This window comes from Mus caroli, unplaced genomic scaffold (genome assembly GCF_978045245.1).
Source record: "Mus caroli unplaced genomic scaffold, Mus_caroli_1 scaffold_4, whole genome shotgun sequence".
Lineage (NCBI taxonomy): Eukaryota > Metazoa > Chordata > Mammalia > Rodentia > Muridae > Mus > Mus caroli.
In genome coordinates, this window is record NW_028227259.1 from 39,451,210 (window position 1) to 39,475,961 (window position 24,752).

Consider the following 24,752-nt stretch of genomic DNA (forward strand, 5'->3'; position numbering starts at 1 on the left):
CTGGGTGCCTGAGACCTCGGGGACCCTCACACCTGGATGGTGCCAATCAGCTATATTGCAGATGGTGTCAACTGTGTGGGACATCAGTTCTATCCTCAGTCACCCAACTGGCACATTTTCACTGAATCTGGGTTCATCCATACTATGTTGCTCGAGTGTGCTCGTGAACACACACACACACACAAAACACACACACACCACACACACCACACACACACACACAACACACACACACACAACACACACACACACACAACACACACACACACCACACAACACACACACAACACACACACACAACACACACACACACACCACACACACCACACACACACAACACACACACCACACAACACACACACCACACAACACACACACAAAACACACACACACCACACACACACAACACACACACACAACCAGACAAGGCTCCCTATAATCAGACCAGAAGGCAAGGCTATAGGTTTCAAAACTTTTTATTTCGGCTGCCTTAGAACTTTGCTTTTGGCTCTGCCATACTGAACATAGCCAAGCTTACCTATGTACTGAAAGGGACACTCTTGAAGTATTTCCCAAGTCCTGGGGTACTCAGAAGAGATCCCCACAAACTCCCTACCACCCCCAGAGATAGGCCAGCTCCAAGGCAGGCTGTAGTGTTCAGAGCCCAGTTTGGACATGCTATACCCAAGTAGGAAGCCAGGCAGGACGTGACCACTGGGGACAGCCCAGGAAGGTGAACCACTGTCAAGGCTTAGCAGCAACCAAATAAATAAGAAACACTACCATGAAGTCTACATACACACATATTTGGTTCTTCGAAAAACAAATCCAACACAAAGTAAGGAAAAGGCAGGAAGGAGGCATGAAGAACTGGAGAGGAAGATTCTTATCTGTAAAGTGCTCTTTGTGACCGAGGGTCTTTGGGGCCAGGCTTGGAGTTCCAGCTCTGTGAGGGAAGGGCAGGATTGTGAGTGAAGATAGCATGCAATTTCTTATGACACTCGGCATTCAAAGTGGACAGTGCTAAAGAGAACCACCCTCCAGCAGGATCTACGATCTACAGGTGAGCAGAGAGCCTGGGATCTAACCACACAAGAGCAGAATACACACACACACACACACACACACACACACACACACACACACACGGCACAGTGCTGCTCCAGCTGGCTGGGTGGCCACACGGAAGGACTTCACAGCAACATGCACCGAAGCCTCCTCCAGCGGCGGACGCTCCTCAGGCGGCAGACAGGAATGGGAAGAAGAAGAAGTCGAAGGCAAACTTGAGGGCACCGTGCACTGTGCTACGCCAGTCCTGTTCGATCTTCACGTGCCTCCGGGCAGGCGACAGCTGCGTCATGCAGTTGAGGCAGCTGATGGCCTTGAGCTCGAAGACGGGCCACTTGCTACCCAGGCGGCCCTCGAGGATGGTGCTGAACTCAATGAGGCTCCCCTGGCGCAGGTTCAGCAGCACGTCCTTGAACTCGCTGCTGGCGCGGAGAACAATGTCCTTGGTGATGTCGTCCTCTTCGTGGCCGCGGTTGCCGTTGGTGCCAAAGGGCATGCCCACTGTGATCTCAAACTTGTAGCGGTCAAACTTCTTGATGTGGCAGGGGTGCTTGGCCAGCTGCTTGAGACGGCAGAGCTCCTCCTCCGCCGTGGACGTGTTACCGGAGCTACAGGATGGGTAGGCCTCGCCATACAGGCAGCGCATCCAATCGCCCAGGAAGAATGGGAGCATGTTGATGGCTGACTCGGCGCTGTTGTCGATCTCGGTCACTCGGACATACTTGAAGCGGCCCGTCCACGTGACCCTGTGGCCCTCCAGGTGGCTGCACAGGATCTGGGTCCGGGCCATGTTCGTCTCCTTCCAGGCCCGGGGCCCACATAGGAAGCCATATTGCTGCCAGGTGAGTGTGGAGTTGTAGACCTTCATGCCTTCTGAGCGGTACACGTAGAACCAGCAGAAGAGCAGGATGGCCGTGAGCCACACCAGAATGAGCTTCACCATGGAGCTCTTCGTCAGGGACTTGACCATCCCCATCACTGAGAAGTTGGCCTTGGTCCACCAACGGAAAAGCAGGGGTACGCCGCAGATCACCGTGGTGACCATGATCTTGGTGAGGTCCAGCGACAGGAACCATCGGGCAAACTGCACCGTGCCCATCAGGGCGAGGCCAGCCACCAGGATGGGGAGGGCAAAGAGGAAGAGGAAGTAGCCGATGGAGGCCCGGACCAAGCCCAGGCCGGTAGACTGGAGCAGGATGACCACGGACAGTTCACACCACATGAAGCACACCAGGTAGGGCACCAGGTAGCAATAAGTGCCCTTGAAGTTCCTCAGCTGGGCCATGCGGAAGAAGAGGTAAAAGAGATAGAGATAGAGCAGGCAGGGGAGGCTGACGTTGAGGATGATGAAGTGGCCGACGGGCACAGTGAAGAAAGTCTGGCCGAGTACTTTCAGGAAGCGCCAGTCCATGGGCACGGTGGGCAGAAGGGACAGCAAGCCGGCAGCCACCTCGGTGACCAGGGCACGCCTGGTGTAGGGCTCAGCAGAGCTGCTCAGGCTCATGTAGCTGGTCACCGTGAAGAAGGTGGAGATGACGGCCAGCTCCGAGCAGGGGATGCAGTCCTTGCTGGCCAGCGGGAAGGAGAAGATGACAAAGACGACTGACAGCAGGAAGTGGATGTAGGGCTCCAGGTGGTTCCAGCCGAAGTTCACTTCCGCCTGCTCCACGTCTAGGTTGGGCTCGAAGCGCAGCAGCAGGTCGGTGAGAGTGCGGAAGTTCTCCCAGGCCTTGCTGTCCTGGAACACCTTGAGCGTGCAGATGACCATGGACACAAAGGACAGGTAGAAGACCACCAGGGGGATGAAGAAGGCGAAGAAGTCGATGGTTAGGTTGCTGATGATGAAGAAGAAGATGAGGGCGTTGATGTGATGGGTGGGCACAATGGTGGAGAGCCAGTGCATGCCAGCCTTGGAGGCCACGTCAATCAGGTACTCTTTGATCTCCATGATGGCGTGTAAAGGGTACTTCACCACCTAGCGGGGGACAGAGAGCGGAAACTGACTGGGACAGGAGCCCCTTGGCATCTAACGTGACTGCCTCTAGTTCCCTGGTTCTGAACAAAGCCACACCCTAGACTTTCCCACTCCTGGGCCTCATCCTAACAGATCCATCCTCCAGGAGCAACCCCCCCACTCCAGTACTCCCCATACTCCACAGTCCCTAGAGACCTGCCTTCCCCTAAGCCCTACACCTCCATCCTGAGATTCCCACTGTGCTGGTTTAAATGAGAACGTCCCCTCAGAGGCTCACATATTTGAAGGTTTGGTTCCCAGTTTGTGGATTGTTTAGGCAGGGTTAAGAGGCGTAGCACTGGAGGTGGAATTTAAGGTTTCGAAAGCACACACCAGGCCCAGTCGGGTTCTCTTTCTAAGCCTGCAACTTGCAGATCTAGATGGGTGCTCTCAGTTTCTGTTCTGCTCCAGCGCCATGCCTGCCTGACATCATAGTAGAAATGGACCAACACTCTGAAACTGTAAGCAAGCCCCCAATTAGATGCTTTCTGTTATAAGTTGCTTTGCTTATGGTGTCCCTCATAGCAATGACAGTAACTAAGACACCCACCTTCTGCTAAGGTGACTAGGGACTTGCACATGCCTATTGCATCTAGGGAAGCCACCTGGGCACCTAGATCCCTGTCTCCTGCTTCAAGATACAATAGCACTCAAGATGGTTTGGGCACACACCTTTAATCCCAGCACTTGGGAGGCAGAGGCAGGTGGATCTCTGAGTTTGAGGCTAGCCTGGTCTACAGAGTGAGTTCCAAAGTAGCCAGGACTACACAGAGAAACCCTGTCTTGAAGCCCTTCCCCCTACCTACAAAAAATTTTTTTGAAAAAATAAAATAAAAAGATACAACAGCATTGGGTTGCCATCAGCCACGTGTCCATCTCCAGCATGTGGATACCAACACTGACTCTTTCCTCAACTGCCAAAGGGACGGGAGCCATTATATCACAGGCCACATGGCATGTCACATACAGGTGCAGCATGAGCACCGAAGAAGGCTGGTCGGGGAGTCCAGGGAGCTCAGAGCCCCGCCCTCCCTCTGACACTGGAGATCAGAACACTGCAACCCAAGCGGACAGGGAGCACGGCCACCGTCACCCGGCACACCAGAGGCAAGCGCCGGAAACCAGCTTCCACTGAAACCTGAGAGGAAATGGCCACATCAGATTCTCCATAAGTGAATGTAAAACAATAGGACTTTAAAACATTAAATTTGCTTTTAAGAGGTCACCCTGACTCCCCAGGCTTGAGGGAAGCTGTTGGGAGTCTAGAACACTCTTTGCGGGAGTCACATCAGTTCTCAGAGGCTGCTGGCTGTGACCGAGAGGAGCCTCTCCGTCCCCTGCATGTCCCTTGAAGGCAAGGCACGGAGGGCTGAGGGAGCTTGAATGTGCAGACACCTGTGAGGACTTGCTGCTCTTTCTCTACAAAAGACTGGCCGTGACTGGCTGTGACTGGCCGAGACTGGGATGGTTCCAAACACTGCTACACGGGGCCACATTGATCTCACAGACTTTAAATCTCTCTCTCCTCAAAGGACTTCCAGATCTCACAGAGCTCAGGCACATCACTGTGGGGTGGCAAGACACACACTCAGACCGCGTGTGGCAGAAGGAGGCGTCACAGTGCACACTGGAAAGCTCTGGCCTGAAGGCTCCTCTCTAACACATCCTTTCACCTTGATCCCCACTAGCAAGTGTGGGGCTCTTCTTTGCCAAGAACCATACGGACCCTGCCAGCTCCCTCCTCTCAGGGGCAAGCATCATCTGGGAATCCTGTCTGCGAACACACTCAGTCTAGAGAAGCTGAACATGGACCGTCCTCACAGCCACGAGCCTCTACACCAGCCCGATGCTCAGAACTTTCCCAGTATCAGTCCTTTACCTGTCTGTGCTCAGGGCCAAGAGTGAGGCTTTACCTGTCAACAACCTGGGGGTGCGGCTCACACACGGACCTTATCTCTCTGTTGTGGTGAGCTGCTCCCCATTTTCTTACTCCTGTCCTGTGTCCCCATCCCCCGTGGTGGCCTGCTTTACTCTCCAGCCCCCTGTGAAGACTGCCTGGCCACTTCCTAGCCAGTGGACCCGGCTGCCCCCATTTTAACCTAGTTGTTCCAGTCTTACTGGTGTGTGTGGTTCATGTCTTCTTAGCCATAAACACTGGCACTGAGGCCTGCAGAGCTATGGGCTACAGAACAGTTCCTCTGCTGATAGGCCCTGCCTGGGCTTGGCCTTGTGGCCATGCTGTGCTGAAGTGCTTATCTGGGTCAAACTGCCCATTCAATTCCCAGGGATGCTTGCATCCCTGCAGTCTGAGATATGGACACATCTGACCAAGTTCATAAACTGACCCGGGGCAGCTCTGTAATGACCCTATGGCCACACCTGTGTCTGCACTGAGTCCCAACAACAATGTGGAGACTGGTCAAAGCAGGGTACACTTCTAAATCCCTCCTGTTCTTGTGTCTCCCGCCAATGTCTGTTCTTCCAGCTCACCTTTGGTGTCCCTGTATGGTAGATTCAGTCACCAGGCCCATGACTGAGCTGGCCCACAGACCAGCACTTGATTGGAGGGGGAAAGCATATTTAGAAAGTGGCCTCTGTCCTGGGCCACAGATGACATTACTACATAGTGAATCTAAATGTAAGTCCTGTTGCCCTTGCATGACTCTCCGGAGTACCCAAGTATACCTGTATGACCCTGCCTCTGCTTTCTGGGCCGAGGCACCTTCTCACACAGGAACCTAAGATGACCTGAGGGACCCATATCCAGGTGTGTCTGTGAGGTTAAGGGCCTCTGACATGCAGCTCCCAGGGGCGAGCCAGGGTGCCAAGCAGGAGCGGCACGTACCTTCTGGCGTAGTGGCAGGTCCTCGGGGCTCTTCCCTGCCAGCTCGTCCTCATCTTCATCCTCATCCTGCAGGAACAGGTTGGTGGGAATGATGCCCTTGGCGTACTTCTTGGTGAGCTCCACAAAATCGTCCAGAGCAATGTAGTTCTTGGCTGAAGCACAAAAAGACACCAGGTTCTCCAAGTCATATACCCACTGTGACCCTGATACATGCAGGACACAGGATGGCAACTTGGGGCCCAGCCAGGTTCAGGCACAGGGCCATCACTCAGGCAAAGACATGAAAAAGAACCTGTTTGGGTATGGAGGAAGTAGTTTGTCTGCCATCTGTTATCCCCATCTCTGCTTCTGACCTAGGCAACACGCTACGTGTGTGAGATGACATGCCTGTCTAGTCTCTAATGCCTAAAGCCCACCTTAAGAGAAGCCCTACTGCTAGACAGCCAATCAGCTGTACCCCTAGCACATTTTGATGCATGGTGGACATGCAGGGCCTTGGGATGCTGGGGACTAACTTCCCCGAGGCCACCCACCACCCAACCCCCCCCCATACAACAGGATCTGTGGGACTGCTACTCTCTGACCCCATCCATCATGACCCCCAAAAGACCTACTACACACTCAATAACTCCTCCACCCAACAAGATCTATCGTGTGTCACCAAGCTCTCATCTCACAGCATTGATACAAGGGCAACATAAGTCTGCCTTTTGTTCCCACCCCCACCAGGATCCCTTGAGGGTCCACTGTGTGTCTGCAAACCTCTCTATCTCACCTGTCTCTGCCAAGAGCCTCCTATGCAATGGACACTTTTTGAAGCACTGGGAAATGCCAAGGACGGGTAAAAGAAATATAGCATGTGTTAAAGACTGGGTTCCCAGCCTTCAGGGAAGACAAATGCTAGGCACCGGCAGTCACTGAGAGCCCTGGCCATGTTGGAAGCTCTCACTGAGCTAGGTTCCTTGCAGAGGCTGCACTCGGGAGTTAACATGATGAGTCAGAACTGTGCAGCCCTGTCCCACCCACGGGGCTTTCCTATCAGTGCTGAGAAGCCCCTAAGCCCCTCCCCTACCTGTCCATCTTCTCCAGGATGGAAGCCTGGAGCCCTAGAAACACAGATTCCACCCCTCCACACACATGAAGTCATAGTCTAGTGTCTTCTGATTCTCTGACCCCAGACATGTCACGGTCACTTCCAGCTCCCTGGGTCCCCAGTCTCTCTCCCATCCCACACGGGTGCTGCAACACTCTATATCTGCCTCAACACAAGTGCACAGTGGGACACACCCCACACAACCCTCAGGTCCTTCGCCTGCCTACCTGTAGAGATGTCTCCCTCACTGACCTTTCAGCTCACTCAGGCACCAGCCCCGCCTCTGGCCTTCACCTGGTGAGGATGGTCACACTGAAGGTCTGTTCCCCACTGTCATCTGAAACTCCCAGTGTACAAGGCTTAGGTCCCAGGGACCAAAACACTGTCACCCAAAGAGACTGAACAAGAGTCCATTTAAGCACGAGACCTGGTAGGGGAGCCAGGCTAGGGCACACAGTTAAGAGGGATGCGCTGCTGGGTGGTGTGCGGGAAGCAGGATCACAGCGCGGGACGGACATACTCACATTCACTGCTGACAAGGCGCTCCAGCATGCGCCTCTGCTTCTGCAGGGACTTGGGGACTGGGCCTGGCTGCGCCCCTCCATCTGTAAGACCAGAGAGGATTGGAAGCTGGGGTTGCTGAGTTGCCCTGCTCTGTAGCCCACTGGGCATAGAACCTTAGGATCCTGGGCTAGCACTGTTCTCAGGAATCACATGGCCCAGGGTCTCATCATATGCAAGGGTCCGTATCCCTGGGTAGCCACTGCTGAGCCGTCACGAGGAGTGCCAGCATATTTAGTGATGAGCACACCCAGGCACCCTTTCTCTCTTTGCCTGGCACTGCCTCTCCTTGATTACCTTCAGCCAATATCATATAATGGGCACCCTGGGGGTAAGGACCTTGTTCCCGTCACTCCCTGCATCTCTGGTCCTGGAACCAGAAGCATCCCAGTGCACTCGGATCAAGGGATGAACCACAAATGGAATTTAGAGTCTCGCCAACATGCCGGTCACCTCCCAACCCCCCCAGAGAAGGCAAAGGGAGGGTGGTTGTTGGTGAGATGGCTGGCCTACCCTGCTCGTTGACCTGCCCAACATTCTCCAGCAGCTCGGACACAGCCACCTGCTTCTTCTTCTTGGGGTTGAGTTTCCAGTACATGACCAGGGCAGCCTTGCGCACAGCCCTTTCCAGGTCGGTCTCAGAGGATAGCTGCTTCACCTCAGCCTCGTTCTCAGAAGTGATGCCTGAAAGACAGAGGCATTAGGCAAACCCACACCTCACGGCAGCAACCCGGGAACGCTACCGGGAGGCTGGGCACAGGGGCATGAGGGAGTTCTGACTGGCACCGTTGACTCAGGGTAGAGTAGGTACCTGCCCTTAGAGCGTGTCTGAGCCCATCCCTGGTCAGAGGCCAGGCTGGGCTGGCCATGCCTGAGGGCTGCCTGTGCTTGTTTCTTTTCACACCTCATCCTTGGGGACCCTCATCAGCAGGCACTACAGGGACGAGGTGCAAAGCAAGGTGCTGCAGGCCCAAACCACAGGTCTGAACAGGAACGAGCTGCCTAGGATGGGGGGGGGGGGTCTGATTTACTGCAATTACCAGTGTGCGTGTGGCAGGAAGGGACATCCCTGTGCCCACAGCGTTTCCTGGGCCGCGGCCCTTGCCAGGGCAGCTGGGAACATGGGGTCTTCCAAACAGAACAAAGAAAGAATGCCAGAGGCTCAGGGGAGAGAGGCGAGCAGAGACAGGGGCAGGAGCTATAAAATGGCATCATGTCTCTCAGGAGGACTGCGCTTTTCATCTGCCCGGGAATCCTGGGGCAGGAATGCAGGGCAGGGCATGCAGGCCAGTTGAGTCTGTGCTGCCTCCCCTTGCCACCCTCCAGGGCTATGCCCCTGCCCCTGCCCCCAAGCAGCCCTGGGGACCACTGGCACCAGATGATGGTCATGTGGCTGGCCAGCTCTGGTTACTCCCCCTGCCCTGGCCTGGGCCGTCTGGCTCAGACATCCTGGCTGACAGGATTTAACCCGGAAACTATTCCTTTTTTGTTTTGTTTTTCCCTTCCCCAAACCACAAGTCAAGCTGTCAAAGGGAAAAGATTTGGATACTAAATGTAACATTGAAAACACTGTGATACATAGAGAAGAAAAGAAAAGACACAAAGTACCTCCCCGGGCTTTGGGTTATGAGTGCTCTGTATCCTGGTGGCTTCTATCTATTGCAAGTTTTACACAGCAGCATAAAAATTTACAGTTAAAAATAAATATCAAGGGGCTGGAGAGATGGCTCAGCTGTTAAGGGCACCACTGCCTGTTCTTTCAGAGGTCCTGAGTTCAATTTCTAGCAACCACATGGTGGCTCCCAACCATCTATAATGGGATCTGATGCCCTCTTCTGATGTGTCTGAAGACAGAGACAGTGTATTCACACACATAAAATAAATAAAATCTTAATAAATAAATAAATAAATATCAAAATACACAACAACAAAAACTATGTGAAGCACCCGTGTCACCTTTTCCTCAGACTTGGAGCCTGTAAGACACTCACAGACCAGGACACTTGGGGTAGATGCCTCTCTCTGACTCTAAGATTTACTTTCCGGTTTGGACTGGAATCCAGAAGAGAAGTGAAAACTAATTCATTACTTCTTGTAGGCACCAAGCACAGGACAAAAGATGTGGGATTGGCCTAGCTTGTGAAGTAGCCAGCAGACTTCTAAAACCTCTCCGTGTGGAGGAGATAATCAAACAGACTTCTCCCTTCCCAACGGCGTGGCCAGCACTGCAAACCACCACCACCCCACCACCCCCGGGGGCAGCTGCCAGAGGCCCCACACAGCCTCACCTTTCCGGTCAGCTAGGCACCGCCTCAGCAGCTTCACGGCCTCCCGCCTGCCCTGCTTGGCTGCCAGGATTAGCCATGCTACGGCTGAGCAGCTGTTGAGTTCTTCATCTGCATCGTTGGCAAGGCGTAGGTAGTGTTTGCCCACCTAAGAGCAGAGACATCCATCATGTTCTGGCTTCAGGGACCCTGCCTTCCCCACCATGGGGCAGGTGTGGGACCTCCAATAATGCCACAGTCATGAGCCCTATGCTCTGCTCAGCCTCTTCTCTTGCTCCTGCCTCCTGAGTGCTAGAACCCCACTGTGGTCAGAAAACTAGAATGGCTGACTCCCTCTGCTGCCTCTCAAACAGCTCAGGCTGAAGAAAGGCAGCCAGGGGACGCTCTGGCCTTAGTCCAGATCACTACTTACATTATAATAGAATTATTTTTATTAAAAATTATTATATTTACTCATTCAGAGGACAACTTGTGGGATTCAGTTCTCTCCTTCTCTCATATGGATTCTGGGACTCGAACTCAGATCACCAGGCTTGGCAGCAATCACCTTTGCCTGCTTGAGCCGTTCCACCAGCCCTGCCAGATCAACAGATCATCAAGGTTGTGGAAGCAGCCCACAACCATGGTTGCTTGCTTACATGTGGGCCGGACAGGTTTTCTCTCTTCCACGGGAAGTTTGATTAGTTTAGACAGATTGTAGAGCCCAAAATATTTACTGTCTGGCCCTATGCAAAAATGCTCGCTAATCCAGTCCAATCTTCCCACTCTACAGATGGGCAAAGTGAAGCCAAGAACACAGACAGGCCAGGAAAGAGCTGGGCATGGTCCCCAGCTTCAGCAGGCCTGGACGATAGGCCGAGACGGACTACACAGTCCAACACAGCACTGGGATGCTCTCTAGCCTCCAGAGACACAGGCACAGGCCTCCATTGCAGCCAAAGAGTGGGCCTGCTGATTCCCACCTGCCAGGGCACTGTGAGGAGAGAAAAGATGGCCTATCAGGTCTCTGTCCTCCTCTCCCTCCTCCTTCCCGGTGTACTTGGGTCTCTGACACTCAGAGACTTGCCCTACCTGAGCTCCTCCGCTCCTGACTCTCCTGTCCCACAATGCCCTGGGCACAGTGGGCCTTCAGCTAAGACAAACCCTCCTTAGGGAACAAGCCTGTTGCAGACAGCTGGAAGAGGGTAGGTGAGCAGGAAGGAGGGAGGGCATCCTGGAGGAGGAGCACATGTCCAAGACAGGATGTGTGTCGGACCGGAGTGGTGAACACAGGTACACCAGGAAGTAACCCACCCAAACCTAACCAACATGGAGGTGGGCATAGCCCTGCTAGCTCCCTGTTCCTACAGAAGAGGCCAGACCCCCTACTCCATGAGCCACAGGACACCAGGCCAGACCCATTGTGCTGGGGTCATGTCCTAAGACTCCCCCAGACACTGGTCCTCACCTCTGTCTGTGCTTTGGGGTCTCCAGCCTTGGCTTTCTCCAGGACTTCTTCAAAGGGGATCTCCACATCTGCCTTCATGGGACCTTGAACAGGAGGAGAAGTCAGAACGTCACATAGTCAGACCTTATCCCCGCCGGTGGAATGGGGGTTGGCTGGACCAGGTTTCAGGGGCCCTGCTACCTACTCTCACTTTAACATTGAGACAAGGGGCAGGAGGCTGAGGCTGTGACAGACAGGCTGCCTTCCAACACTGCAAGCAAGGCAGAACGGTGGCAGCCAGTTTTATACTGCGGGTGTGAGAAATGGGCGTGGGGTACAGGCCTGAGTCCCACTGTCACCTTCAGCTCCAGTCTACTCACAGGACTGTAGTCTGAGCGGCCTGAAAGAGCAAGAGTGCACTCCAGCACTCAGCAGACAGTGTGGCTTTGGAAGGCACAGCTGATGGGCATTCCTTTATTCCTTAAGAGTGGGTGTCTTCCCTGTCAGGGCTGCTGTAGGCTGGGAATTTGCAAACTAGAGTTGATTGCTTAGGGCTCTAGAAGTCTGAGAAGTCCGAGTTTATAGTGCCAGCAGCCTGGTTCAGAGGGCCTGGTTTAGTGTTCATGGTGGCACCTTGCCCTGCTTTCTCATGGAAGGGGAGAGACAGCTCTTCAACCTATTCTATAAGGGCACCAACCCCATGATGGTCTACCCTTATGAGCTCATCACTCTCCAATAAGAGATCACCTCGTCCTGGGCTGTAGGGAAGTGCACACCAGCCTTGCATGGCACCTCCCTGCATGGTTCAGGGATGGACACAGTCAGGGCTATAGAATCTACACTGGGCCATCCTCTCATGCTAGATTGGCTCTGGGGCAGGTCCTGACCTCTGCCAGCCCCCAGACAGGGCTCTGGGGCAGGTCCTGACCTCTGCCAGCCCCCAGACAGGGCCCCTGTCCATCTCTTCAGATTGTCTCACCCACGGGCCCTTGAATGAATCCTGCATGACATGCTAACTTGGCATTTCTGCTGGCCATCTTAGGAAGGAGAGCTCCTCAGGTACACCATCCTTTCTGCTAACACCAGCTCCTTCATCCATCCCAGCCCCCAGCTGTGCACCGGTGTGCATCACTGCACTGGATCTAACTGGTCTCCACGCCCCAGCTTCCAGCAGTACAGCTCAGCAAACTCAGGGCAGACAGGGAAGTGTGTCGGGCTGACCAGGGAGCAGGTGCCTAGCAATCCTCTGCACCCCCCCCGTCCCAGTACAGCAGCCCTGCCCCTCACTCTGTCTGGCAACGGGGCTGCCTGGCTGGAACTTGATTCCCTAAAGCAGCAAAGGGTGGGAGAAGCTCTCTTGCTCGTCAGGAGCAGGGCCATGCTCAACCACACCAGGCTACCTCTGACATCCTTCCCTGACTGGCGCCAAGCCCCTCGGAGGCAGCCATCAGAAGCAAGCCACCTTTTGTTTTCACACCGAGCCAACTTACATCTTAAGTTCCTTAAGCTACCCAGTGCATGCTAAACCCTCCCAGAAGAACACAATTATAAGCATGAGACCAGTAAGTCAGGGACAGCATCATGTCTTTCACATGCTGTGATCTCCCAGCTTCTTTATCCTTGGTCCTTGGCCTCCAGTGTTTCTGCCCCTTTCATCATCAGCCATCATGATGAGCAAGAAGAATGACAAAGGCGCCAGGATCACATCACCCTTGTGGCCAGAGTAGAGGATCATGTACCATCAGGGGTTTCCCACATGGGGCGGTCAAGGTCATTTGGCAGAGGGGCTCCACAATAAACAGAATAATTGGGGCTACCCTGAGCCAATGGTGTTTCCCATGGAGGATAGCCAAGTTGAAGGAGTCTCCCACAGGTGGCTGGGGATACTCACTCCTCTACACGGGGCAGTCAGAACTGAGATAGTCCCCCACATGGGGCAACCAGGGTCACTCTGAGAGAAGGGGTTCTTCAAATCATGTGGGGCCCATCCTTTTGGCTCACAAAGCCTTAGAGAAGGCACAAAGGTGGACAACTGCCCAAGGAGTTTAGTGGCCAGAACCAGGCTAAGGCACTTGGCTCCTACCACCAGCCCAGCAGACAGTTACTGGGCCCAGAAGCCATAGGCACCAAGTTGATGAGTCTCCCGTCCTTGTCACGGCCCACTCTGAGAGCCAGTGAGGACAGCCATGCCATCAGCTCAGGTGACATGATGACTGGCAACATCAGCCCTGCCTGGAGAGCCTTCCTGGAGAGGCTGACATTAGAGGCTTGGAATGCAACCAGAGGCTGAAAGAAACAAACAGAGGCGTGCTGCCAGCTTTCCGGAAGACTCAGAGAGCATCAGCGGGGACCTCACGACTGACAGGGCAGCTTACGGCACTGACTGGGTCACAGCGTGTACTCGGGGATGTGGGCCAGGTCCTGAATGACCAAAACCATGACTCAGAGGGTCAGCTCAGCTGTGTGGCCTAAGGTCAGCAGGGGGAACGTGTTCCTACACCCACATCTACATTGGCCCCTCACACCTAAAAAGTCACGGTCCTACCGGAAGCCCTGTGAGGTCCAGAGATTCCAGAGAGGCCCAAAGAGGTGAGGAGAAAAGGCTATAGCCAGGCTGGGACGGAGATGGCTTGTCCCAGAGGCCCGTGCTGGATCCAAGGTACATCTAGACCAGCATTGCAGATCCACACAGCACAGCCTACATTCCTTCCTCCTGTCATGCCATGGGCCCTGGACAGCACTCTAGCCCATAAGTCTCTGACAGGGCAGGGTAGCGCCGCTACCTAACCCATCTGAGCACAAGGCAGCTGAGGACTAGCCAGCCCTTCCAACAGAGGGACACAAGAGCAGGACTGCATACTGCATCAGTGGACCAGGCTGAGTACCCCCGCCCCCTGCGTCACCAAGGTCACCTAGGCCACCTAGGTCAGTAGGACCAGGCTCAGGGTTTCTGCTTGAGCAGAGTGGCAGGACTCCCTGGGCCTGAAGAGCAGAGCACCTATGAGAAGGGAGCTTCTTGGCTGAGTGACTGGGTACAGCTGGAGAGGACTCATATGGCTCGAAGCACTGCTGGAGCAAAATTCAGAATGGGCCCATCTCACTACTCAGCCATCTCCACTGCTCCCCCAGAGCCTCATAACTTCCCATGGCCTTCCCCTAGCCTGGGTCACTGGTCTCCTTTGCTGTCTGGTCTCAGGAGCATCCAAGTCCAGCCATGGTCACCATCAGTAGCAACTTCTTATGTGCTAAGTTGCCAGGGCTAACAGCAGGGCCAGGCCGGGCGTGGTGGCGCACGCCTTTAATCCCAGCACTCGGGAGGCAGAGGCAGGCGGATTTCTGAGTTCGAGGCCAGCCTGGTCTACAAAGTGAGTTCCAGGACAGCCAAAGCTACACAGAGAAACCCTGTCTTGAAAACAACAACAACAACAAAACCAGCAGGGCCAGGAAGTGTGAGTGTCCCAGCAAGGTTCTATGTGCCATAAGCAAGTGTGGGGGACAGTTGGAAAAGGGGGACCCCTAGGCAGCTCCGTTCCATGTCCTAGGCTTTGAGAGGCAATTCAGGTGACAACCTTCTCCAGGCAGACTTCTGATGCTCTGCAGAGTCCATAGACAACCCCACCTTCCCTCAGGGGCTACAGTAACCAAGTCGCCAGCACTGAGATCAACCCCAAGGACACAATCACTCATTCATCACCATACTGCACAGGCCTGGGAACAGTCACATAGGGCAGTCGTGAGCCTTGGACCTCCGTCACCAAAGCCCGGCAGGCTCTACCCTGGGGAGAGGGTAACTGGCTTGATGTACTTGATGCAGACTGTACAGCCTAGTGAGGGTTCCCTGGGCATAGGAACTCAATTCACAAGGCACACACTGTGTCCTCTGTCCTTGGCCACCAAGTCCCTGGTGGCCCACTGGGTAAGCACAAGATCAAACTACTCCTAAGTTCCGCTTCTCCCTCCCTAGCCGGGGACCCTGGGTCCACCACTTCCTTTTCTCATTTGCTTTCTCATCTCTGAGGAAAATGCAACAGGTGACAGTGCCTGTCCCCAGGCCTGAAATGGGGTTGGGGCTGGTGCTTCAAGGGGTCTAAAGAGGTGGTATGTAAAGATGAACGAACGCAGTAGTTACATGTTAATTAGCTGAAGTGTCCCTGGCGGAAGCTCTAGGCCCCACTGCTCCTGCCAGCAGGATGGGGTCTATCTTCACATGCCAGTGACCCGGGACAGGGAACTGAAGCTTGGACTTTTAGGACTGGAGCCTTCAGATTACTAACCCACCTGGCTGCCTCTTCCCAGCACCACTGTGGGTAGAGCACACAGCTGACACCTGCTTCCTGGTGGTATCTGAAACCCACAGTCTGGGCCCTTTTACTAAGTTATCCAGATTGAAACCCAGCTTTCCGGCCATGGCCTCTGCCCCCATGGTCACACGATATCAGAGAGAAGGGGGTGGGCACTGGGCTTGGATCTGGGCCAGGCCTTGCCTACCTTAGCAGCAAAGCTGAGGGACATAGTGGCTTCTCTCTCTCTCTCTCTCTCTCTCTCTCTCTCTCTCTCTCTCTCTCTCTCTCTCTCTCGCTCTCTTACTCTCTCGCTCTCAGATTTATTTATTCTATGTACATGACTGCTCTGTTTTCATGCACGCCAGAAGAGGGCATCAGATTCTGCTACATAGGATTGTGAGCCACCATGTGGTTGCTGGGAATTGAACTTGGGACCTCTGGAAGAGCAGCCAGTGCTTTTAACTGCTGAGCCACCTCTCCATTACCCATAGTGATCTTTTAAGACGATTCATAGAGCAAAGGGCCCAAGCACAGGACAGTGCTGAGGCTGATGCTGCGAGGAGCCTCAACCCTGGCCAAGCAGGCTGAAACCCTTCAGCTCTGCCAGGGAGGCAGCCAGAGTGGTCCCCTGGGCCAGATGCTCAAACTCCAGGCCTTCCTTCATCTGTGGACAGGCTGAGAGACAGTGGTATACACAGGAGGTGCCAGGTGGGGACGCTGCTGGGTTGGAGTGGTCATTGAGGGATGCTGGCCTCTCTCAGGGGGAAACTGAAAATGCCAACAACTGAAACAAGTGACAGCAGAAACTGACCAGGATGAGAGGTACTACCCCATCACTCACCCCTACCATGCCAGGGCCCAAAGGGAGCCTCACACCAACCCAGCCATATATAGTAAGGGGCAGTCTCAACATCTGCCTGGCAGTAGCAGAGGCCACAGAGGCAGGCATCCGCTCTCTACAGCCTGTGGAGAGAAGTCGTTTGACACAAACCTTCCCACAATGGCGCAGCCCCACTCTGAGAGCAGTCTCACTGGCAGGCAAAGGTCCAGCGGATGATGCCACACACTGGCACACCATGTCAACCATAACTGCAAAGTGCACACAAATGCCGGGATGGGTGGGGGTGGGGGACAGAACAACCTGGAGGGATGGGCCTGGTGCACAGGATCCAGGGCCTGAGCCAACACTAATCAACTGCCACCCAGAGGTAGCATTCTCCTCCAGCATTGTGACAGGCCATGCCACTTTCCCCACATGGTCCTCAGTGCTCTCCTCTGACAGGCTCCTGTCCCCTGTCCCCCTGTCCTACACTGCTGGACTCCGACAACTGCTGATGGTGATACTGGATCTCTCACTGATGCTAGCCCCGCCCCTCAGGTCTGGTCTCACACAGGAGGAGAGCCGCACGTGCTGCCTGAAGGGGTGAGAACCTGGGGAGGCCAAGGGCTGACAAGAAGCCCCAGTATGGCCACAGAGGCCCAGCCCCTGCAAGCCACAGAATCCCATCCTCAGTTCACTGTTAAACCACCTGCTATGTCTCAGGATGATTTCAAACCAGGGGCCTGGGTAGCAACTATTCCTAAGGCTCCATTTTCACCTAGCAGAGGGCTATGTGGTCAATTTAAATGCACCCCAAAAGATGCATTTTTAAAAAATGTTAATTAAGAGACTGGGAAGAGAACATCAGTCTACAACACAGGAGGAGGCTACTTCTCTAGAAACTGCTATCCCCATAGTGTGTGTGTGGTTGTGCATGCACACACATATTCATGCGTGTCCCCCAACAGGTGCCAGGCTTCAACAGAATACATAGTTTTTCACATGGGTTGAGGCTGGGAAGAGCCAGCAGTAGGAGACCTCAGAGCAAATGGTACCCCAAAAGGCAAGGTGAACTGAGCATTTTGGGGGAGGTTCTCAATGGGCAAAAGAGGAGGTGCTAGACCACGAGGGCCACTCTGAGGGATGTAGAATGTCAAAGGGCAACCCAGAGAGGTAAGACACAGGACTGGCAATCAGCTCTCAAGAGGATACTGAGAGATGGGGGTCCAAGCAGGGACACTGAGAAGGCAGGTTTTGAATGTGAGCATCTCTGAGCTATGAGGCCCACCTGCAAACTGCTGCATGGGAAGAAGGAGAGAGATGCTGACGGTAGGGATGGTCATTCAGTTGACAGCTACAGACGCTTTGTAAGTGGCAGCCTTGGTGTCAGGACCGCAGAGCAGCCTGATTTGAGGAACTTCTGTAGGAGCCTGGTCTATGTGCCCGCCCCGCTTTCCCTGCTGTGGGCTGAGGCCTGGAGAACTGGCCCCACTTCCTTACCAGCTCTGTCTGTTTCTTCCCGGCTGCCGGTATGAGGGGCCCGAGGCTCCGGAGCGGCTGCTTCCCCAGCACTTCGTCCAGCACTGGGGTCAGCCTGAGGTCTGGGAGCACGAGGTGGTTCAATCTTGTCCTGCTCCAGTGAGGCGGTGGCATTGAGCCGGGCCCGGGCCTGGGGCTGTGGTGCGGGTGGAGGAGGTGGGCCAGAGGGGCTCGGAGGTGGGGTGCCTGAGTTCATCTTGCCTGCAAACAAAGGGGAGGATTAGACACACACAAAAGCCCCCTGAACCAACCTGGTGGTAAAGCAAGAACTGGGTGAGATTGCCAAGTTCTGCGATCTCATTTAATTTGACAACTCCACAGGGTAGCCTTGAGTTTCCCTCCCATCAGGTCATGCCAGGAAACCTTGGGCTTTTGTGCCTTCAATTGAGAAATGAGGATGACGCTGATGACACTGTGGTTCATTGAACCTGGCCTGGCCATGGGAGATGCATGGGACTTTCATGTGTCACCAGCATCTGTCAAAGTGGGTCTCTGCAGATGTACCAGCTGAAGTTGCTGGAATGAGGTCACAGAGGCTTAGGCTGGTCCTAAGCTCAATGGGCTGTTTCCTTAGAAAGAGACACAGCCCAGGGGCCACAGGGAGATGGACCAGAGGCTGAAGTAAGACAACTGCAGGAGAACAAACACCAAGGACTGTCAGCCACCCCAGAAGGTAGAGATGTGAAAATGAATGTCCTGAATAGAGCTTACTTCGGCCTTCTTTAAAAAAAAAAAAAAAAAAAAAAAAAAGATTTATTTGCTGGACAGTGGTGGCACACACCTTTAATCCCAGCACTTGGGAGGCAGAGGCAAGCAGATTTCTGAGTTCGAGGCCAGCCTGGTCTACAAAGTGAGTTCCAGGACAGCCAGGGCTACACAGAGAAAAACTGTTTCAAAAAACCAAAAAAAATTATTTATTATTTTCTGTAAGTACACTGTAGCTGAGTTCAGATGCACCAGAGGAGGAGGTCAGATCTCATTACGGGTGGTTTGGATCCTCCAGGACTTTGAGGGCACAGACCCCTGACACTGCTGGACCTTGCATACTGGAGTGCAAGGAGACCACACTTCAGATCCCAAACGGCCCTCCTCAAAGCCAAGGCCAAGTCTGTCCTCTTCATTACCTTTAAGGGAACAGGCCAGGGAGTCTGGCAATGAGGAAATAGAAATCTCATTCAAAGGGGCCCTGAACTCTTGCCCTGGGCTCCCAGTGTGTGACCCTAAATAGTCACGTGCCTTTCTGCGCCTTTCCATGCATCCCTGTCCTTATCTAGGACCTAGAACCTAGGACAGAGTTCCATGCTCAGGGTGACTGTGAGGTCAGGGGATCCAAAACTAAGTTGCAAGGAACCAGGTCTTAGCATCTATCCCCGAGCCTGGCCAAATAGCTCCCTGATGGATGGTTCTGTACACCGTGTCCCTGAGAAAGGCAGGGATGGACCCAGGTCTACACGCTAGACACAGGCTTGTCCATTTCTGTTCTACCCCCAACTACACATGGGTCCCATCAATGGGAACTGTGTCCAAAGAGCAAAGTAGATTTCAATCTAGCATTCTCCTGCATAGGGCAGAGTCCTTAATTCAATTTACTTTCTTATTTATGTTTTTTTTTTTTTGGAACCCTTATTTTAAAAACAATCCCTAAGGATATTTAGAACCAAAAGCATGGTCAAGCCACATGACTGCTTGGAAATCAGCACAGGGCCCTGACCTGACTTGCAAATTTGGGCTTCTGGGAACAGCAATGCCCGAAAACCCTGTCAATTAGCCACATGTGTAGCCTCAAGGGAGCTTGCCGATCCAAGGGAACTCGCAGACCAGTGGGGACTACACATCGACAGTGACATCCAGACCCATCAAGATATGCAAATCAGCAGGATTCACACCCACAGCCACAAGGGGGAGCCACAGTCAGCAGTGCAGTAACTAAGGGGTGGGGCTCTCGCACAGACAGCCACCAGACCACCTCAGACTCTAGAAAGGTTACATCCAGGGGTGACCCCTACCTCACAGACATAGACAAGACACCCGCCATTAGGCAAAATCATTGCTCAGTCCTCCCATGCATCTTCTATTGGCTCCTCCAAGCCAAGCAGGTAGGAATGTCCCATCCAGGTCACTGATGGGACCCTTCAGCCTTCAACCTCATCCATTGCCCAGACCCCAGACACTGAGGCCCGAAAGGAGGAGGAGCTGTTCAAACAACTTGAGGTGCCGAGCCAGGGTGCAAACCCACTCCTGGGATTCTTCCAACCTTAGCAAACATTTCGCTGAAAGAGGCTGTGCCCCCTCCCTATCCTTCTCCAGGTCTCTTCACTGACACAATGGCTGTCATTCCATAGTACCAAGCACCTGGTGCCTCCATGCTTGTGCCCTGCCTCACCCTCCTTCTGCGAGCCCTCCCCCTCCCCCAGTCTTCAGTTGTAGCTCCAGCTACATGTTCAACAGGGTTTCTCAGATGCTGCTACTGAGGTCCTAAACAGGCCCTCAGGGCTTCTGCCCAGCCTCCTCTCTATGATAGAGAAGAGACCACCTTCCTGACAAGAGGACATCACTTCATAACCACAGGTACCACGGGGAGTGTCTGGTTAACATAGTCCCTGCCTCAGTTTCCCTACCTGCACATCAGTGTCCAATGGGATTTGGTAAAAGAGAATGCCACCTGTAAATGGTGAGGCATTTGAAAACAAAACAAAACCCCTAAATGGGGGACTGGGGAAATAGTTCAATTGGTAAAATGTTTGCCAGGTTTAGTAAGGACCCCTCAGTCACAATGTAAAAAACAAAAGCCTTCCCAGGCAGTGGTGGCTTGTGCCTTTAGTCCTAGCACTTGGAAGTCAGAGATAGTGGATCTCTAAGTTCAAGGGTAGCCTGGTGTACGAGCTATTTCCAGGACAGCCAGGGCTCAACACAGAAACCCTGCTCTCAAAACAAAAACAAAAACAAAAACAAAAACAAACAAACAAAAAGCAACAAAAGCCTTATGCAACACTCCCAGGGATGTGAGGGTAGAGAAAGGCTGACCCACAGGGCTTGCAGGTCAGTCAGCCTAATCTAGTTGATAAGCTCCAGGCCAGTGCCAGACCCTCTCTCCAAAAACCAAGGGGATCAGTGACTGAGGGACAACAGCTAAGGCTGACCTCTGGCCTCCCACAAACACATGCATTCGCATGTACATCCATGAGCACATATGTACATATAAATGCCTGCACATCCGAGAGTGAGTGCACACACCAATACACACACAAACACGCACACTCACAGCCCTGGGTGTAAACACCTCTCCCTTAGGTGAAAAACACCTTATAAAAGGAAATGTCAGGGAAACAGGCAATGTCTGGCTGCTATGCTCCCGGGTAACTTACTGGGAGCACACTGCAGTCAAAGCAAAACCATTCAAGGTAAGAAATCTGGCAAGGCAGGGTGGAGAAAGGAGACTTCATTCTCAGGTTCTGGGGTTGAAGGCCAAGCCTAGTTTAGGTCACAGAGCTTGTTAATTCAGTTTCCTGGAACTAGTGTCAAAGAGAACCCAGAAGACAGGGCTGCACTTCATGAGTACGCTAGGGCTTAATGAATGCAGGCTGAAACCCGAGGCAGCCAGGCTTCAGGCACTGGGGCCTTACTGGGATGAATGACCTTAAACAAGTCCTTCCCTCGGGCTGGAAACCCCTGGCTGGAGAGGAAGAGCTCCATCACCCAGCTCCGGCCCCAGCTCCACAGGGGCCAGTGCAGTGGCTTAGAACCCATCACTGATCCCAAAACACAAAGTGGCCAGCATTCTTTCCCTGTGAACGCCAAGGCATATTTTTATCCCATCTACACAAATGCCAGTGTCAAGAAGCTGGGCTGAGGAGTGGCTAGCTCCAGAGAGGCCACCCTGGAGAAGGCTGCCTGACCACGGTCTACAAAGGCCAGGGCTATAGGACTGCATGGAGCCCTCTATCTCTCCCAGCGCACCTCCATTCTGCTTTGCAGGGGATCCTGCCACTCTCCCAGTCCCTTGGTCTCTCAGGCCCTGGAAAGTCAAGATGGCCAGCACTGCCAAGTCCATGTGGTACTCCTGAGAGATACCTGCCTGCAGAGCTTGCACAGAGAAGCATCCCCCTAGTAGTCCTTTAGTGTCCATAGAGCCCGGTGAGGAAGTCCTCAGCCCACTGCACAGCTACTAATCATGATCTTGTACATAAAGATTCAAAGACAGAAGACAAAACATAATATTTAAAATAGATTTGGTAATCATCCTGGCTCTGTGTAGGATCTGAAAAATTATCGGTAGAGAAAGATAAAAGAAATGCCCCCTCCTCCAATGACAATACTTGCTATCTCTGGGTAAGAAACTTAGCTGGTTTTATTTTAGCTTTTAAAAACATACATGTCCTTAATTTTCTATTTGAATGTGGAACACTTAGGGAATGAAAATGAAGCATTATTTTAAAATCCACCAATGACCAAGTCCCTGGCTTGTGAGGTCCACTCTGGCCTGGCCTGACCCAGCCCTCTGGCATAGAACTGACCCTCAAGACAAGGTCACAAAGCCCTTGGTGGCTCCCAGGTGCCTATTTTTGCCCAGAGTATTAAGTCCAAACCAAGGAACAGTCCAGCTCTCCCAATGTGACAAGATCGTGGGAACAGAGGGGGAGTGAACAGGGAGGGGCATGGGCTGCAATGGTGGATAGCCAAGCATATCATGTCTGGCACCTGCTCTGGCCTGGCTGTATGGGCCTATGAGCCCCCAGTGTGGGGCACTGAGCCTCCCTGTCCAGCAGAAGATGCTCCAGGGCTAATGTTTGAGCATCTGACTTGGTGGGAAGGTGATATCTGGTTAGACAGTCAAAGATGGAAAAGCCATGGGGATGGACTGGGCAGAGGCATGCTCCTCATTTAATGGTTTTCCCAGGTTATGGACTTTGCAGAGGTCTGGCCGAGCCTTCAGGACAATCAGAAGAGGAAGGGAGATTTTTTTCAACATTAGATGCGCCCATGCCCTGGAGGAAGGGCATAGTTAGGCAGACATCAGTCCCCTGGAGCCAGAAGAAATGCCAGGCTAGGAGATGAGTCTGATCCATAGGTCAGAGGAATGTAAGAACCGTTGAGGGTGGCTGGAGCTACAGAAGACCAGAGAGGAGCGTGGGAGCCATCCAGGCAGAGTGAGGGGCCTACAACAGGGCAAGCGCTGGGGCAGACAGGACGCCAGAAAGATTGGAACTGGACTCAGTAAGAACTAAGAAGTGGGGACTCAGAAGTGGCTTGGCATGTGGTTGGGGGCTTTAACCTCCTTTCTAATGTAAAAAAGGTGAGAGAAAGGGTACCTTAGAGAGAGCAGCGCTCCTATCCATTGCCACTGCATCACCACCAGGGACAAGGACACATCTGGCATCTGTGTAGGTGTTTCCGGGGCCAAGATTGAGCTAGGTCTCCTATGCGACCAGCCCCAAACCTTCTGAAGGCATAAGGGAGGCTGGCACTGGGGTGTTCTACACACTTGTACCTGGGAAAGAAGGTGAGGGGGCATCTCTACCCAATCCTGCCTGTATCTGAGGAGGCCCAAGGAACGTTCAGGAAGAAATTGGAACATAAACTCTCTCTAGATAACTAGTCACATGAAAAAGTACCTGCGAATGGCATCAGCACCAGAGAGACATAGGTCAACAGGTGAGGGAACTGGGGAGGCAGTCCCTGCGATCGCCATGGCCTCCAAGAGCCTAGGACATGGGTCCGAGTGAGGGTTGGATTCTAGAGAGGGAAATCCCAGCCAACCACCTGGGGTCTTTGTGCAAGGTGACAGAGGAAGGGCTGCACCTGCTTGCTGGGGGGGGGAGGGGGGGAGGAGGGAGGGGGATAGAGGTCATTAGCTCTGTCCATTAGGTGCGTGGTCCTGTCCAGGCCCCAAATCTACTGAGCCTCTGGTGTCCAATGGAAACTGTAAGTCCTACCCCTAGGACTAGGGGCCCGAGTACGCGGTGGAGGGTGACAGTGGCAGGGAGATAGTTCCAAGAAACCAAAACGCTGGTTTATTGGACTCTCATATAAGATAACTAACAAAATACAGTGGAAAGGACGAAGCTCCATCACACCCAAAAGTGCAGGGTCAGATTTTCCAGAAGGCTTCCAGTCATCTGACCAGAACCTAAGTTCCTCAAGGTGCGGTGCATACCAGAGCTGGGGTCACACAATGGCCAGCAGGTACCTAATAGGGTGGGTAACTATAGGCGGGTCCCAAGGGTTCCTGCTGTCCTACCTCCTTTACTGAGGACCGGGAAAGGGAGAGAAACAGACACACGGCTCCCGGGTGGGCTGAGCCCCCACGCGCCCCAGGAATCAGGTCCTTCATGGTCCTGGGCAGGGAGTCCGAGGATGTAGGTCTTGATGGGGCAGCTCTGGAACGTGGGCAGCCTCTCTGACCTGCTGTCCCATCCGCAGCGCAGTCATGCAGGGAGATTTGCGGGAGTGCCCGGACTCCAGGGCTGAGAGAGAGGCGCACGGCTTGGGCACAACTGGCCCAGTTGGGGCAGTAGACGCCTCGGGCTCCGTGGAGCAGCGAGAGTCCTGGCCTCCAACTTCTAGCAACTTGGAGTGGACTTGGGGCTCTGCCACCCATCAAGGGAAACTGAGGCCGGGAGAGCGGCTCCTCCCAGCGCTCCGAAACCCTCCCTGACGCTGCGCGCCCAAGGCCAAGGCCAAGGCCATGGCACAACGACCCTGAAGAACTTACCGGCCGCAGTGCTGGGCCTCCCAGCCCACCGCGAAGTTGCTCCGAAACCGCGGAGACTGCAGCGGCCAGCTGAGCAGGCGGAGCGCGCGGCCCTACATTCAGCGCG

At 53.7% G+C, this 24,752-nt stretch overlaps 1 protein-coding gene across 1 annotated transcript; it reads right to left on the bottom strand.

Moving 5' to 3' along the window:
• Positions 1-460: 460 nt before the first annotated feature.
• Positions 461-24,752, bottom strand: Wfs1 (wolframin ER transmembrane glycoprotein). The gene is made up of 8 exons (XM_021162218.2): positions 24,647-24,752; positions 17,896-18,135; positions 11,314-11,396; positions 9,870-10,014; positions 8,095-8,265; positions 7,545-7,625; positions 5,928-6,079; positions 461-3,043 (listed from the first exon to the last, which is right to left on the bottom strand). Exons 2-8 carry the CDS (start codon positions 18,128-18,130, stop codon positions 1,238-1,240), a joined length of 2,673 nt encoding a protein of 890 aa, XP_021017877.1. The 5' UTR covers positions 18,131-18,135; positions 24,647-24,752; the 3' UTR covers positions 461-1,237.

Bases quoted from the DNA above. Each gene is read 5' to 3' on its own strand.
- Wfs1 (XM_021162218.2), bottom strand. From the start codon at position 18,130: ATGAACTCAGGCACCCCACCTCCGAGCCCCTCTGGCCCACCTCCTCCA. The intron at 7,626-8,094 runs GTAGGCCAGCCA...CTGGTCTTACAG, and splicing joins TGGGCAGGTCAACGAGCAGG to ATGGAGGGGCGCAGCCAGGC. The intron at 3,044-5,927 runs GTACGTGCCGCT...GTCCCCCGCTAG, and splicing joins ACCTGCCACTACGCCAGAAG to GTGGTGAAGTACCCTTTACA.